The following is a 17502-nucleotide window of genomic DNA, read 5'->3' as shown; positions in this document are numbered from 1 at the left end:
CTTCTACTGCTCTTCATATTTCTCTTTCTGTAATTTCTTTGTCTTCATTCACGTTTTTGTTCATTTCTTCTTCCATGTCTTTTGGTTTCCATCTGTCGTTGCTTCTCCTCCTCCGTTTCAGTGTTTTCTCTTCTGTACTCTGTTTTATACTCCTTGCAAATGCACATTTTTGCTCACCATTTCGTGGATACTACACTACATCACTTTGCATACTTTCTCCAAGTTTTACTTCTTTTCCTCAATTTCAATATTTCAAAATATAAAATACTTGCAGTGCCCCATATTTTGTCTCAAAGTCTTGGAGAATATGCTGCAACCCTAAAGTCAAAGTCCTGTGCTATTGCATATGTGCATAGTGGTTTGAAATTTTTTCAGCCTTTCGCTTGCAAAGCAATCAGGAAAACAAAACAAGAGCACATGCAGTAGTTTTACTCACAAGCCCTTGAGTAGCCAGTGGCAAAGCTGGACAATGTGCTAGTGAAGGAAACAATGAAGGAGTGCTGCAGCAGCTGGCAGCAACCAAAAACCCTCTTGAGAGATGTCAAGAGACATCTGCAGACATCTGGGTTCCTCTATGCTCCATCAAAAACTCCAAGGACAGCCCCCTGGTCAATAACTTTAGCCAGCGTACACAAATATCTCTCAGTCCACTCACATTATGAAGCCCGTTAAAAAACACTAGAACCACCAAAGTGGGTCATTTTGGCCCTTTTGCATTTTAAAAATCACATAACTCTGTTAAAATTTAAAAAGATTGTCTTTTCCTAAAAATCGGATCACAGTATTCATCAAATAGTGAATCTTGGGGTGTGTGGGATTGAAAAGCCCATTGTTCATCAGTGCTGTTGGTTTCAGTCATTGTGCAAATGTACTGTTTATAAGTTTGGGGAAACCTGCAGTCAGCTGAGACTGAAGAAGTCACCTGGATGAGTGATGAAATGTTTCCAGATTAACAGAATCAACTTTTTGGGAAACCATAGCCCCCAACTACTCCCCAGCACCAGTGAACTATCTGTGGATTAATGCTGTTTTCCGCTCTAAAATGAACACGCTGTAATGTTTGGACATGCTTCCCGAGTCATTTGGAAAAGGCATGCTTGGGTAAGAAACTTCTGCCATATTTGGGGATTAATTTACAGTGGAGATGTTGATTCCTGAGGAATTGTGAGATTATGTTCGCCACACTACATCTGCCTGAGTGTGATAAAGCAGTAATCCGCCCAGCCTTTAGCTGTGCCAGGGATTCAAGTCTGACTCAGGGGTCCTCATGCTTCCGACATACCCTCTCTGCAGCTCTCTCATCCCCTCACACTCTCTTTTGGTGATTACTTTAACCAATACGGCAGCCAAGTAAGTCTTCCTTACCAGAGTAAGAGTCTGACAGTTCCCTTCAATGCTTCAGTGCAGCACATTTAAGCCTACTAAATCTAGAAATTCATGGAGATGGGTTAGTAAAGCTGTTACAGTCATTATTTTCTTTTGTTTCAAATTTGATAATGCTTTAGTTAAATAAGAGGAAGACAGTCTCTTTAGACACAGCTGTACTATTCATTCAAATTGCAGCAAATACTCCAGCTCTTGGCTGACACAGCTTTGTTATTTGGTTTAGACAAGCAAACTGCAGTTCCTTAATTAGTGAACTTCCTGGGAGAGGTGCTAGTCTCGTAATTATGGTGTTTTGGTCGGATCATAGCAGAGCAGCACCTATATTTTTTCCCTGTTTGCAGCTTTTGTGCTGAGCAATGCTAACTAACTAACAGATAAGAGATTCCTGTTGCTCTATTAATCAAGTACTCACCAAGAAAAGGAATGCATAGGTCCCAGTTTGAGCTACTTCAATGCATTTGGCATTTATCCACTATGAGAATAATTTAAAAAAAAAGAAGAATTATATTACTTAATATCTGTGAAAATCTTATTCACATAAAAAATGTGGCTATTTCAAGTCTCTGGCATTAATTATGTGATATATATTGTTAGTGAGGAGTTGAGTGAATTTGCTATGGAGGATAGAGCCAACTCTTGTGCACTTATGACGAGGCCTGAGCTGCAGCCTCCCGCTAAAAAGAAGAAGAAAGAGTCAGCTGCTTGCACATGTAGAGTCCCTGTGGCACGATAGACTCCTGTAACACCTCGAGCACACACAGATCTCAGCCCCTCCACCAGCTGGCCATCTCTGTATCCCACCTCTTCTCTCTCTCTGTGCACTTTAACCTTCCTGCCTTGGTATATATAGTCTGTGTGACTATCAGAGTTCTCCTGGCAGCCATCATGAAGGGTGCAGTCTCGATCTGTTTCCTCTCTCTGCTGCTTTTGCAGGCCACAGCAGGTAAGATTCAGAAGCAATTTGGTAAAACTTGCTGTTTTAGGTGAGCTGGTGCACCGTGGGCGTGAGAAATGTTTGTGTACAAGTACCGCTGATGATTGAAATGGTGATGTGGCATAAGTTTAGAAGCAGGGTTAATGAATGGTTAATAAATAGCACCATATTTGACTGCTTTGTCAGCTTGATACTTCAATGGTTCCTCAAAGATTCAGAGGATGGCCAGAAATGGCCTGTCATATTATTGAAAACAGGCTGTCCTGTAGGTTTTTGTGTCTATTGTAGGGTCAGTTTGGCCACAAATGGCACTGGCTTTTAGAGGCAGAGTACAGCACCACCCAAGGATAAGGATAGACAGACAGAAATGTTACCCCAGCCTTTCTTTACCACCAGGCTAAGCTATTTAAATCTGTCCCAGTTTATAGTTAAAAAGCTGGCACGTGTTACAGAGTTGTGGATTTACCTGTCTCTTTCTAATGCTCTTCATTATTAAATCAAATGTTTCATGGCATACTGGAACAGCCGTCACTTTTCATGTATGAACAAATCGCGTTTGGGCGAGTTTCTGAAGTTCGGGATTATTCAAAGCCGTTCGGCCTCCACTGTGGACTGACAGCATGTCAGCTGTCCTAATGCACGGCACCAGCTGATGGAAAGTCTTAGTCTAACCAAGGAGACGGGAACGGCCACGTGGGAGCCTGAATGGACGCTGAGCTTTTTCTGCACGCGCTAATTCGGTCTGTTTGCTTCATTCTTCGGTTTCACCTGCTACAGTCTGAAGAATGACAACCATAACACCAAAACAACATACATCCTAACTATATCAAAGGGCACCCATGGAGCTGAATGTCACAGCGAGCTGATCACCCATAACTGCGCCCAGATTACCCATTCTAAAAATGCGGACTGGTCTCTGGGGCTGGACTAGCGCGGGTATTGTTACCCTTGTCTGTCACCCCTGTCCGTCCTTGGGGTGGCGTTCAGCTCCACAGCCGGGACCCAGGCCTCCATATTCCAAGCTGCTGTCAGGTGTCTAAGATTGGATGGGCTCCTGAAACCCAACCCCAAATCCCCCTCCCTACAGCTCCTCCCTCCCTCCTCTAGACCCTCTACCCTCCCCATCCCTCCTGAATCGTCACCCCTCCCAGTTCCATGCTTCCCTTTAGACACACTGCACAGCTGCTGCACTGTCACAATCACAATTTATTCCCAGCAGTTGGCCTTTTAGGGACATGCATTCTCCAGGCTGGAGGGGCCGGGCCGTGGCTTGCAGCTCAAGCTTTCGAAGAGCCCTTTTTTGCAGGCTCGTGCAGATGTCTTACGGTGGCCCCCTGTCTGTGAATATTTTCCACAGGCATACTGTGTATTGATTTTTGCTGCAGAGCTAAAAAGGACTTTATGTTGAAATACCCCCAGGGTATGGCAACACTGAGTCATGAACTCTTTTTGTCTCGGTGTGTAATTATGGTGTTTTTATTTGGTTCAGTCAACTCTCAGGAATTCCACTGAACTCTACAGGATGGACACGAAGGTGTAACCGCCCTCGAAAGCAATGTGGTGTTAATATGCTATCATTTTATCACAGGCTGCCTAGCATACAGATTTATTAATCCACCAGAAAATCTTATATCCTTTTAAAAAAAATACACCTGAAGGCTGCATCAGGGCTGACATATTAACACAGAAACTGATCATGTCAAATCTTATGGAAAAAGCCTAAAGCGGCTGATTGCATGGCCAGCATTGATCGCCTTAGCTGATTGATTGGAGTATCCACATTTTGATATAAAGCAAGAACACCAAATGATGCAAGTCATCTTTTAAGCTTAGATATCACTCGGCTGATGTGCAGCAATGTGAACATCTTATAAACCAACAGTAATTTTTTTCTCACCTGACATTAACATGCAGTCATTAAAAAGCTAAAACTTTTCACGAGCTATGTTTTTGGCAGCGTAAACAAGCTGCTGGAAGTTGCAGGTTTCTTGTGTGGATGTGACACTGCTCAGTGTTGGCATGTACTGAGAAACATAGGCTCTGTAGGCAGAGAATGTTTTGTGTGAATGGCTACGATTGACCATTCAAGGACTACAATTGTGTTTGTTACATTATAGCAAACTTTTGGGTAAACTGTGAAGAGGCTTAAAATTTCACTTTACTATCTAAAGTACCTTGAGATTGGTAAAATTGTAGTGAATTAAAACAGCCGCTGGTGCAAATGTAGAAAGATTACTTGTCTAACAGGCAGCGCTCAGAACTTGAGAGTCAGCAAAAAGGACAAAAGTGCTATGTGTAGAATATTTCTGCCCACATTAAATAAGCACTAACAGTTCTTCAGCCGTTTTGGTCCTTCAGACTATTTCTTCACACTGCTGTGTTTATAGTTGGTGGCAATACTATCCATCCTCACTCAGTAAAAATATCTTTGGCCTCCTCACTTTGCAGAGGGGAGACACTGAAAGTTAAAGGAGCACAGTCTCCATGTGATTCTCCTCTAATGGCACGCAGGACATCCCTAGGCTGGACGTAGTGCAAGGGACACGCCAGTCATACTCGGTGACTTTATTACACACGCTTCCTTAAGACGAGCCGCGCAGCCCCAAGGGCACCTGACGTCCTTTCCTGGCTCTAAAACAGGCGAGCAGGGACTGAGGCATCAGATCAACACTTCAGCGTAAAGCGCCTTTGCCCTCGAACCTTTCTTTGAGCCTGTCCCTACCCTTGATGCAACCCCCCCGGTACTGTTTGGTGGCTTGTTCATTATTGCATGACATAGTAAAACTAATGAAAAAAAAAGAAAAGCAATAACAGTGATAATTGCTAAGTGATAAACACTCAATTCCATTACTTGTTATATTTTCAGAAATTTAATTAGCGCATACAAGCAAAGCCACGCATTTGTAGCACATTTAAATTTACATGCATCATGCTTTTCACTTGGCTAGCCTGTGTACTACACAGTCAGTTTGTAGGGTGAGGATATCTCTAAAGTCTCCAAACTGACTAACAGTCAAAACCTTAAAATAGGCAGCAGTCATTTTGCCACCCCTCCTCTGTCCATCTTCTGACCCATTGTAGGGCTATTTTTGACTGTGTGGGAGTACGAGCTGCAAGCAGTGCCACCTGTTGCCATCTGTGGTATCTTCTCACCACACCCTGCACAGCTGTGCTCTCGCACCTCTGACCCTCACCGAAGGAGGAAACCGGCATCCTTATAGGCTGGCAGCAGGCTTATTTTCACATTCATCTGCTTTGGTTTAAGTATGTTTCCTGCCTTTCTGAAATGGGCACTAGTGAGAAAGTAGTTTTGCTTAATTGCATTCATGAATTTTAAATGAGAGCGGAGGCACTTTACAAGCCATTGGTCATGTAAACATTTTTTCTTTCTCTTTAAATTTGACTCGAATCATTGCTTCTCGGTGGATCTTTCTGGTGGAAACATTCTGCCTTCAGATTAGGGCTGCTTGTGCAGGATAAATCCTTTAACTGGGGTTTCCAGGGCTGCTACCCTCATCATGTTCACTTTAATTCAATTTACTTCGACTGTGCTGTAAGCATAATATGATCCCGGGGGTTCCACAGTTATACAGATGGTCATTATATACAGGCACATATCAGCACGCACACAATCTCAACAAAGTGATTCTTTGCCCTCAATAAACACGAAGCTATAATTTTGAGTGAAATACGGACTGATGTATTAAAGGTTTATTTATTCAGATAATCAGTCATGAAGGAAAATATGCTTGATATACATTGAAAGCATAGCAGTTACATTTTATCTGTTCAGATTCCATTAAATTGAATATTTTACACTGTACTTATGGAAGAAAATTACATGGAACATTTACATGTAATCAAATTACTTAAAATCAGCATTTTGGGCATAAATATTTATTGAGTGTTTGGAAAAGACCACAACATATATCAGGATAATCAGAGCATAGATTAAAGATGGATTAAATTTATCTTCTTTAGTCAAAAGAAATTAACCTTGTGGGTTAATGTAATTAAATAGGAAAGCGAAGCATATTTCAGGCTGGTTTCCAATGGCTGGTAGGTCATAAGAGATCTGCCTATAATTGCCGCAGTGGACGGCTTAGATGTTCAGCGGGATGTACCGACGCCACCAGAATGTTTCTCCAAACTGTGGTGCGGTTGTGTGGCAACGAGCTCAGCGAGGACAGGGTTCAGCTCCCCTGCCACCTTCAGGGTTAATTTTGAGCACTGATGCAAGGCCCACTGTCCACGGGCAACATTACCTCTCTGATCTTTGCGGAGCTCTGTCCTAATTAGGGATCGACTGGATTGGAAGGTGTTAACAAGTTCACAGCCGCTAAGGCCCTCTCGAGGAGCTAGCGTTAAAAGACGTGACTTCTCTGAGTGATGAGTCAAGTTACAGAGGCTTTAGCAATCCCTGTAGTACTGCAGTGATGGCGTGTGGAAGAGATGGGATCTGGTCATCGACAGCCACTTTAGTCCTCAAGTGGAATCACCCTCTCTGCCCTCTGGTGGGTTTCATCAGAGGGCACATCCCCTCTATTTTGCAATATGATCACATTCTATTCAAAACTTGTAACCTGCTCAGATAACCGGAGCAATGTGGCTCAGATTCAAATGCAACCAAGCGGTCATGGATCACAAACAGATGACATCACTTAGTGGTGTTCTAAAGGTCACATGAACAAAAGCAGCTTTGCGCAGGCTGTAGTTGTTGTCAGAGCTAAATCCGATTTATTATAAAGTCGCTGTGGAAAAAAAGTTGCAGAAGGTTTGATGTAATTTGTCTTTAACATGTTTAACATGTGTTCGAATAAACACTTCTTCCCTAAATGCTTGCATTTTTCCAAACTGCCAAACCCAATGAAACAGTGCTCCTTTCGCCTCTGTGTTTAGTGCATATGTGCACTATATATTATTAAACTTGGCAGAATCAAAAATGAAGAAGTGTATTATATACATGCAAAACACAGTGGTTACGCCGAGCAATATTTTCTTTACTTTCCTGAAATGCAAATAAATAAAATAACCAAACTAAACTAAGATAAAAGTAATGAGCATATAAAAGTAAATAAAATAAAACAGTACTCTCTGTACAAAAGGGTAAAGTGTTGTCACAACATAGGAAGTCACATGAGTTCACATTACTGCATCTCTGCTTTCATTGTGTTAATCCACTAGAATAAAGACAGGGCACACTTGCCATTAGGAGTTCACACGCAAGAAATGAATGTAATTTTTTATTGTATGGGCTGATTAAGGAAGGCTTTCTGCCTGATACTATGTAGCCACATACAATATATGGGTTAGCAGTGTTGCTCGTACCCTCCTTTTATTCTGGCTACTAACCTTTTGGTTTCTCTTGTTCTTGCGTCGTGCCGGCAGAAACATTACACAGGCTTATTTTTAGCAGGTTGACTCGGTGAGAATCAGCACTGTGTCACTGCTCCACGCAGCAAAGGAGAAACCTTTCGGGTTTCAGTTAAAGCCCCAGAGATTTGTAATTTCGGGGGTCTTTTGTGGTCGTTTATTGTTTTTGTATGTGCACATACTGAAATGCTCCAATTGGATTTCTGTGATCAGAAAATGCGGGCTGCATTTTTCATGAATGAGAAACATTTATATTGAACTCAGTTCATTTCAGTGAAAGAGTCGATTTACAAGCCTCGAGGCTCATAAATATAAACATAAGTTTGCTTGAGGCTTGTAAACAAACAGGCCTTCGGATGATTTTACTTGTCATTTGATGCAGCGTTGGATTCATCCAAAGCGACGTGCCATTCTGACGCTTGGCCAGAAACACTAGAAGTCATTCACCACATGGCCGGTGGCTTTACTCGAGGCTGTGGCGCAGGATGCTGCAGCAGCACTGCCCTCTGAGGGGGTGATGTTTATCAGATGTTTAAAAGAACATCTGATATGTGACTTTGCTCTGCAGTTTTGGTTTTGACATTTTAAAAAGGAGGCATTTTTAAATATTATTTCTGAAAGAAAGCTATCTGTTTGAGAGAACATTGCTGATGAATATGGTCTATGGTGACACCAGAGAGTTGGAGGAACTATAGTTGAGTTTTTCAAAGAATATTTAAGTCACCTTCTGATTTTTACTCACTCCACCCACAACTTACAGCCAATCAACTTTCTCAAAAAGTGTGTCAGTATCTGTGAGAAACGCCACTTATTTCACAATAACAGACGGACTGAGAGGATCTTACATTATTCAACACTGTACATGAAATGATGTGTCTGCAGTTCTAGTCTGGAAGTTTTTTTACCTTCCCATTTGAGCACCTCTGCTCTACCCCCAGTCACTTTTTCAGGAGCATTACATAAATGCCAGGATACGATTATTTCTTCACAGACACCAGCTGAGATCAGAGGGTTGTGCCGCCAGCGACTGAACCAACTTTTCATTCTTTTTCTGATCCTCTGTGCAAGTGGTGTTAGTTTTATATAACTGCAATAAAATTGTGTATTTTTACTGAGAAAGTCAGGTAAAGTGCAGGCGATTATATGAGCTTATATTCATTTTTCTCTGTGCTGCTTAAAACATTTTGAACTTATCAGCGCCAGTAAACTGAATTTGCTGGCAGAAGGTATGCATGTAATTGGTTTAAGAACAAGATCAATATTCTGTGCTTTCCACAGTCTTATTTACAACTAAATGACTGCAGTTAATAATTCAACAGGTGCTCCTATATCAGAGTCAATCTTCCACACTCTTAAATACCTTTAAAATTCTTTAACAGTTCTGTTAAGGGGGTGTCTGGTAGCTTGGATGCTCAGACCCATAAGCTCCCAGGGCATGGAAGTGTGAACCAGGAAGACTTCCCAATTGCTGCTATATATATCTTGTGGCAGGTTGGCGTGTGGGAGGCGTTGTGGAAGGGGTCTGTACTGAGGCCTGGGCACACAAGGACAGGCCTCACAGCCTGATGAGCCTGTGATTGGTGGATAAATATAGATGAGAAAAGACAGAGGATTGCACACCATTGTCTCATGTATATTATTGTTGGGAACACTCAGTCCGGCTTTGAGTTCTCCTCCTCGTCTGTTACGAAACCGGGGAAGTCCCTCTCTCTGTCAGTCTGCCTTATCTTTGCTGTTGTTATATAGCCCGCGCTGATGCCAAACACATGTCTTTGTTTATTTTCAGCATTTGCTTTCTAAATTAAGACCTGATTGTACTAAGAGCTGTGATCTAAGTAATCCGACATGTTCAAAAGTGGACATGACTGGTGAGCAAATATTTTCTCTTGGTCATTCTTTCTCTCTTACACACACGCTCATACACGGACATGAAACAAGCTTATAGCTCAGTTAAAATGTGTATATTGACATGCAGGACCTACATCTGAATGTAAATGCTAACTTAGCAACTATATTCCATTTAAAGGGGGGTTGGTTAGAATGTCAATACCTTAGATGGGCTACTATTTAGTTCACTTAACCAACAGTTGGTGTGTCAGTTGAGAGCTTCTACTACATCAAAAAATATTTGCCCTCAATGAATAGTCATGCAAAAAAATGTAATCTAAAAAGGGAATATTTAGATACTAATAACTACAAATCGAAAGTGTTTAGTTGGTGGATTGTGCGGGGGGAGTTTAGGTGCTTTAATTTCCTAACTTGACTTGTTAAAATCTGAAAATACAGCAAAAATCATTGAATTGCTGATTTTATTTTTTTTTTTGTTTTCTTCCATATAATGCCTTTATACAAGGCTCACATTAAAACATTTTATTTATTTGCATCCACTACAAAATCAGTCAAGTCTTTCTTTTCACTGATCTTTGGCCAGACAGACCGTCATGTAATAGCAAAGCTTTAATAAACATGGCATGGCACCTGTCAACAAACCCAGTGTCTGCTTCTTTATTAAACTGCCGTTGAACAAATCAGACCTCCCATGTTTATTTTCTTAAAATATCAAGCTGGCCATTTAAGGCATACGCTGAGGTCTTGAAACAAACTGAATTTGCTGTTGATGTTTGTGATGTTTCTGCAGAAGAAGAAGAAGATGTTACCTCCGTCCTTAGAGACAGATCTCACATCGATGAGACGCTGCGGCTTGCAATGGAGGAAAAAGCAGGAGACTATGCAGGTGAGGATTGAAGGTGAAAGAGGCATGTTACAAATCTGACTGCTTTAATTTTCTTAATTTTTTTCCACCTGATTTCCCTTTAACACTTTTGGGGGAGCAAACTAAATATGACAAGTCAATAGGATTTTTATGCTATTTAAAACAAACAGTGTATCCAAAGAAAACACTGTTTACCTTATTTACCTTACTAACATCCTTTTGATCATCTCTGGTCTCCTTTTTCTTCAGCGGCTCTGGAGAGGTTGCGGAAGATCTACCATACGTCCATCAAGCCGATGGAGCAGGCCTACAAGTACAACGAACTGAGGCAGCACGAGATCTCAGGTATCACCGAGCTCACCGGCTGCAGCTTCACTTTGCTTCACTTTCTCCTGTTGGTGTGGAGTTTTCTGTTTGAGTTGCTTTAGTAACTGATTTGTTGACTTGTTTGCAAAAACACAGCATCTTTACACCTCCAACTGATGCATTAACAGCAATATGTTCTCCTTTGGAAATTACCTGTAGCCTCTCTTTATATCAGGTTTAAGGGTGGGATTATAAAAGTAAGAAGGGTAGTGTCTTTTTTTACCCCTTCTGTTAAACATTGCACTGTTCCCTGTTTCTTTACAGTGGACTCAACACTCCAAGCTGTACACTGAACTGCCCAGAAAACCCCACTTTCCTACAATGAAATAAAGTTATCGCCCTCTTGTGGCTTTTCAGGCCTGCATGCAAAAAAAAAAAAAAAAAATCAACTTCTATTTTCAATGCATATGTGCGTTTTAAAGATGGGAGTAAATCCCCCCCCCCCATCACCTGACTACACGGGCATGTCCTCCATCTGTTTACAGACATGTTTGACACTTCGCAGGTCAAATATGGGATTAGACTCCAGCCTGGATCTCCCACCTGTTTATGTACATTTTTACTTTATCCCTCCATGTTGCTTGTAGAAACATCACTCCCTCACTGAGCTTTCCTCCACCTCCTGTTTCCCTTCACTTCTCTATACTCCACCCTCTCCTGTCTTCCACTCATCCCCATCCCCTCCACTCCCTCTTCCACCCCTCATCTAACAGCCTACCCGGGAAGAACCCTGGGGGACTCAGCCACAGGTGGGTGTGGCCAGAGCTTACCTGTGCATGGCAGTGCCTGCAGTGCTCGGCCCTTTCTTTTCAACCCCTTATTTGTCTTCATACATTTGCCCTGAGTGGGTTGCAAAATTTCAAGCACGTTTCACTTTGGACGACACTCGATATGACTGAGGTGTAGTCAAAAGTGATCCATGGGTGAAAGCTTCATTTTACGGAGAGTGAATAAAAAGAGAAGTAAAAACACTCTTAACATACTTTAAGTGTGATAATGTTTAAATTGCACATTATTTAAACTTTTTTAAAAATGACTTACCATTACTTTGTAAAAACAATATATATATATTTATATAAATGGGGTTGCATGTGCAGCTTTGGTTTTAACAAAGGATACAGAGGTTTGAGGAGGGGACACTGGTGGGAGAGGGTGGTCAGTGTTCAGCTAGGAGTGAACTGGTTTACTTTTTCACTTTATTTTTTAATATTATTATTTTTTATCATTTTAAATTCCAGTAGCACCAGGAGTGATGCTTAATGTCTGCTTTTTTGTTTATTCTTTCTCCTTTCCCTTTTTTAATGCTATTTTTCCATCAGTCAGTTGCATTGTAGTACATTGCACCCAGCCACCCAAACACCATGTCCACTCACAACAGCTACGAGACACACAGCTTGTGCTAGACCCGTCGAGTCTCTTTGTCAGAGTATAAAACTTTATCGTGTGTCATGAGATTATGGCTGCTGCATTTTAATGAATTTCCTTTATGCTATTAAACACCCTAACAGCTTTACAACATGTTTCTGTCCTTCCTTCTTAAGTCTTGTAAAATGTGCCCTGTGCTCTGGATTGGCAGTGCTGTTCAGATGTGCTCTTCAGTGAAAAAAATAAATAAACAGATATGCAGGGAGACCTTTCGGATAGATGGTTGATTAGATGACTGGCTAGATGATGATTTCACCACACTGCTGATAATTTAATCAGTGTTGTTTCTTCTTGCCCTAAACAGATGGAGAGATTACCTCCAAGCCCATGGTGCTATTCCTGGGACCGTGGAGTGTAGGAAAGTCCTCCATGATCAATTACCTCCTGGGCTTGCATGACCACCCCTATCAGCTCTACACAGGTACCATAAAGATGTTATTTTTTATTTTGTAAATTAGCAGTAAATAACGTTAAGTTCTGAAATCCAGCGCTGATGGGGGGAAAAAAGGCAAGGTGAAAAGTGCAGTTGTTGCTAAATCTACATCAGATGGGGAGTTGACTGGAGAACTGGGTGCTTTACATCTTACTGAGGTTCAGTGTGTTTTCCCATCTGCTTCTCCTCCACAATGCTAATCTCTTCCTCTCTTCCTCTGTGATGTCCTTCTGCAGGAGCTGAGCCTACTACCTCTGAATTTACAGTTATTATGCACGGGGAAAAGATCCGCTCTGTTGAGGGTATCGTTATGGCGGCTGACAGCTCGCGCTCCTTCTCTCCCCTGGAGAAGTTTGGTCAAAACTTTCTTGAAAAGCTGATTGGTATTGAGATGCCCCACAAGCTTTTGGAGCGTGTGACGTTCGTAGATACACCGGGAATTATTGAGAACCGGAAACAGCAGGAAAGAGGTAAACTCAAGAAGCTCGCTCTCAGGTTTTGATTTTCAGATACCACAAATCAACTGCGTATAGCTCTTTATGACCTGTGCTTTTCTCCCATTTAGGCTATCCTTTCAATGATGTCTGTCAGTGGTTCATTGACCGTGCTGACCTGATCTTTGTCGTGTTTGACCCCACCAAGCTGGATGTTGGTCTGGAGCTAGAGATGCTCTTCAGGCAGTTGAAGGGTCGTGAGTCACAGATTCGCATCATCCTGAACAAGGCTGACAACCTGGCCACCCAGGACTTAATGAGAGTTTACGGAGCGCTCTTCTGGAGCTTAGCTCCCCTCATCAATGTCACTGAGCCTCCCCGTGTCTATGTCAGTTCCTTCTGGCCATATGACTATGCACCTGACACCAGCCGGGAGCTCTTCAAGCGAGAGGAGATCTCTCTTCTGGAGGATCTCAATCAGGTGATCGAAAACCGCATGGAGAATAAGATTGCCTTCATCCGCCAGCACGGTATCCGTGTACGCATCCACGGCTTGCTGGTAGACCGCTACGTCCAGACCTTTAAAGAGAAGATGAGCTTCTTCAGTGATCCCGAGTTAGTCTTCCAGGAAATTGTAGATGACCCAGACAAGTTTTACATTTTCAAATCCATCCTAGCCAAGACCAACGTCAGCAAATTTGACCTGCCCAACCGCGACGCTTACCGTGACTTCTTTGGCATCAACCCTATCACCAACTTCAAGCCTCTGTCAGCTCAGTGCTCCTACATCGGAGGCTGTCTGCTTGATAAGATTGAGAAGGCAATCACCACTGAGTTGCCTGCCCTTCTGAGCAGCATTAACTCTGGCAAGCAGCCTGGCCTGTCCTCCTGCGAGGCCACCGGCTGTGGTGAGAAGCCAAAGAATCGTTACCGAAAGAACTGAGGAACACAAAATACTCTAAAGGTAGAAAGGAGAAGGTGAAGGTGAAGAGAAAGGGTCTGGTCGATGCCAACCCTGCTTTTTGTCAGAACGCTTGTATCACTAATGGAGACAGAGGCGAGAAGATGCTTTTTTCTTTCCTTTTTTTTTTCTCAGGAGTTTAAGGGGAGGTGCATTTAATGTCCGTAGGATTGAAAGAGATAGCGGGAGGGGTCATCGATAAAGGCAGCTTAAGGATACAAGTGCTGAAGAAATGAGAACATGCCTCTCTCCCTTGCACAACCACTCTGGACTGTCTGGGACTTTGGGATTGGGAAATCAATGATGTGAATAAAAGAGGAAATGGGAAAGATTAAATGAGAAGGAATAAAAAGTTTAAATCCTGAACAAAAAAAGTCAAATACCAGCTCCCTTGTATGTGAATAAAGGAAAAAAGTGGAAACAGAAATGTGTGTTGGACAACTTGTGAGAATTGCATTGCAGCAGGTTAATTCCACACGCTTCAGAAAGCTGTTTTTGAAGTAGCCCCTTGTGTGGGTGCCACACAGAGCTAGACATCCAAACCTTTGCTTTTGAATTAGATTAACACTGCATGTTCGACATCACAAAAGGTGCATGCATTTTCTCTCTGACACAAGCAATAGTCCCTTGTGTTACTGACACCTGCAACACATGTGGCTGTTTTTTTGTTTTGGTTATTTTTCCTCGTAATTTTGTATGCTCGCCAGTCTTGGTTGTTGACAACCTCTGAGAATAGCAGGGGTCAGGGATCAAAGGTCAGAGTCTTCAGTGCAGAGTGGGTGTGTTTACTCTGCTTGTAACTGTTGTTACTCTTTCTTTGTTTTTTGTTTTTTTTTGTTTGAGTCTATAAATTTGCTTTCAGCAGAATTTAAATGCTGTGTTAGCGTTTATTTTCCCCTCAGTGATAAGCTTCTCAGCCCTTTCTTTTAAGTGATCATAAAAAAATAACATATGAATGAGGCTCTAATATATATATATATATATATTAGAGAGAGAGATATTTACACACACACACACGCACACACCTCTGCTGCAAAATTTTGAAAAGTGCTGCCAAAGTGTGGTCGATCTTTGCAGATTTCCCAGCTTGCAAAAAAAAGAAAATAAAAAAATGTGAGATGGAGGTAAAGGAGGACTCATGAGTTGACCCCTGACCTCTATGGAGAGAAGGAAAGCAGAAGGTAGCTTTTACCGCAAGTTCCTGTGTACTGTGCCTCAATAGATGTCCTAAACACACTTGGACAGTCTGGGCATTGAACAATGGATATTTTGCTTGTTGGCTTCAGCTTTGTGGAGTCTCTGCACACCTTAGCATGTTATTTCTTTTTCTTTGGCTTTATAAGTTGTAAAAGACAAAAGATCAAATGTGTTAGGGTTAGCAGCTTCTGACAGAGCCAGGCTCGTTGCTTCCAGTGTGGGTGCTGAGCTGATTCAGTATATTTTTCCAAATTTTTTACAAGAGTGCTTCATACACAAAGCCCTAAATCGTAAAGAACAGGTAGGTGGTTCTAAGCTAACCCAACAAAAAACTAAAGTTGACTCATGGCCAAGCGCACTTCCTGTTTCCTCCACGTGTCCTGCCTCACTAACACCCCTGCTGCTTTTCCCAACTAAACTCTGAAGCATGATTCAAAAGAATATAGCAAACATAACCTCCAAATAAGCTTAACTTTGATTAACTTTTCAGTTTGAGTGTAAGTGCTGCACAGGGTGTTTAGTATGTTTACACTGCAGATTCAGAACATGGCCACTAGAGAGAGCTGTGTAAAAAGAGGAAAGAAAATGCAGACCACTGGCAAAAGTTTATAGTGGGATTGATCGCTCAGGCTTCGTAACATTAGGTGCTTGCATTTTATTTATTTTTTTGTGTACTTGAGTGTAATTTATCTTCATTTACCTGTGAATTAGATATTGAATGGATGTGCATCCCATTAAAGTAGTTGTTGATTCACTTTTTTTTCCTTTTTAAAAAAAATATTTAAGTTAATCTTGGCCTAATTTTTGCAAGCTTGACCATCAAGAATAAAGATTTCTGATGGACCAAGCAGTGAAACTTTGTGGTTATTCAAATAAAATGATCAATCTTTGGACTCAAACAAGAAAATTTGCTGAGATTACATCTTGGACTTGCACATTTCCTGTTTCTCCATCTTGTCTCCATACATTTGTCTGTATAACGTCTCGCTCTGTTCCTTTTGTCTCTCTTACACCAACATCTGAACAGGTCTGATCTCCCACTTTTTGAAAGCATGCTTTTTGTGTTCCACAGCTGCAATGCACCAACAGTTTGTCGTGACTGTGGGAGTGAGGGGGGGGGGGGGGGGGGGGGGGGCATGTATGTGAGTGTGTCTGTGGATGTGTGTGTGTGATGTAAATTGCCTCAAGTTTTGACACATGCACCAAAATCCCCCTTTATACAGTCATATGAACCCACGTGAGCTTCTCTGTGAGTGAACTCCAACTCTTCTGCGAGCGTTGAAATATTCTCAGAAGATTAAAACTGATACAGTGGTTTATGAATAAATCAAGAGAATTCCAGCTCACCACTTTAAAATCACAGTAAATGTTCTTATTCTCCCAATTAAAGACAGAGTTTTGTTTGTTCCCATGCACGAAGGTGGAATGCAAGAAGGTAGCGCGGTTCCCTCTGGGGGTGCTTTCAAAATACAGCGAAGCTCCTTGCTGACTACAGAGGCCAGCTGCTTAATATTTCTGTCAGGCTGCTGAATAAATAAATAATAGAACATTAAACCTGAAGGTTCTTCATTCAGTTTGGCTGCACACTCTGTAGCCTTCATTTCTCATAGTCTGCCTTAAATGAAGTATTCAGAATTAGATATCAGTGCTCCTATTCTGCTGTTTATTTGAAGATACTCTGTATATATCCAGGTGTCTTCTAATTAAGACTTCTTCTACTCTCATATTAGACTAAATGTAGTGTCCTTAAATGATAAAGTGTTTATTCTATTATTTTTAATGGTATAGAGCAGCAGAAAAGAGAGGAGGGTAGGGGGCTTTGTTCACGAACTGAACATATGGAGTTTCGCTGAGTGCCATTAAAAACATACATCCCCACCCCTTCCCTAAAATGCGTGCTCGCTACATTTCACTCTATTGCTTTTTATCAAGTGCGTACACGTTCCTGCACTGTAGCCCTCCCCTCACTCAACCCCTCTTTTCGTCTACTCTGCTCGCAGCGTCAAGTCGATGGTGACCATCAAAACGGAAGAAGAGAGAGGGATTTTCAAAATAGAAGATCGTTAAAAGTAGATTCTTTTAGCGTGTGTAGAGTGAAGCTCCAAATTGGTTGACAAGAGCCTCTAAGGAAACAGTCTCTTATGTATGGAAGCTCGTTTCCGCCAAAAATAAATAATAAATAAATACTAATAATAGGAACAAGAAGAAGAAATAGATACATTAAAACAAGTTTAACATGCTGCTACTGCTACTACTGCACATTCACCCAATGTATATATA

At 41.7% G+C, this 17502-nt stretch overlaps 1 protein-coding gene across 2 annotated transcripts; it reads left to right on the top strand.

Annotated features, from left to right (window-relative positions):
* Positions 1-2202: 2202 nt before the first annotated feature.
* On the top strand, positions 2203-16072 carry srl (sarcalumenin). Of its 2 annotated transcripts, XM_004559370.5 has the most exons (7): positions 2203-2329; positions 10332-10427; positions 10656-10751; positions 11486-11521; positions 12502-12618; positions 12867-13100; positions 13196-16072. In XM_004559370.5, exons 1-7 carry the CDS (start codon positions 2272-2274, stop codon positions 14005-14007), a joined length of 1449 nt encoding a protein of 482 aa, XP_004559427.1. In that variant the 5' UTR covers positions 2203-2271; the 3' UTR covers positions 14008-16072. The 2 variants fall into 2 exon arrangements, with proteins under 2 accessions (XP_004559427.1, XP_004559428.1); XM_004559371.5 differs by lacking the exon at positions 11486-11521 and having other exon boundaries at positions 2204-2329.
* Positions 16073-17502: the final 1430 nt, after the last annotated feature.

This window comes from Maylandia zebra, linkage group LG4, assembly GCF_041146795.1.
Source record: "Maylandia zebra isolate NMK-2024a linkage group LG4, Mzebra_GT3a, whole genome shotgun sequence".
Lineage (NCBI taxonomy): Eukaryota > Metazoa > Chordata > Actinopteri > Cichliformes > Cichlidae > Maylandia > Maylandia zebra.
This window is presented reverse-complemented; position numbering and strand designations above follow the sequence as displayed.

What these genes read in the sequence shown, in the direction of transcription:
- srl (XM_004559370.5), top strand. Translation starts at nt 2,272, where the DNA reads ATGAAGGGTGCAGTCTCGATCTGTTTCCTCTCTCTGCTGCTTTTGCAG. An exon ending in GCTTTTGCAGGCCACAGCAG is followed by an intron (nt 2,330 to 10,331) that starts GTAAGATTCAGA and finishes ATGTTTCTGCAG; the next exon opens with AAGAAGAAGAAGATGTTACC. An exon ending in CCTGGGGGACTCAGCCACAG is followed by an intron (nt 11,522 to 12,501) that starts GTGGGTGTGGCC and finishes TGCCCTAAACAG; the next exon opens with ATGGAGAGATTACCTCCAAG.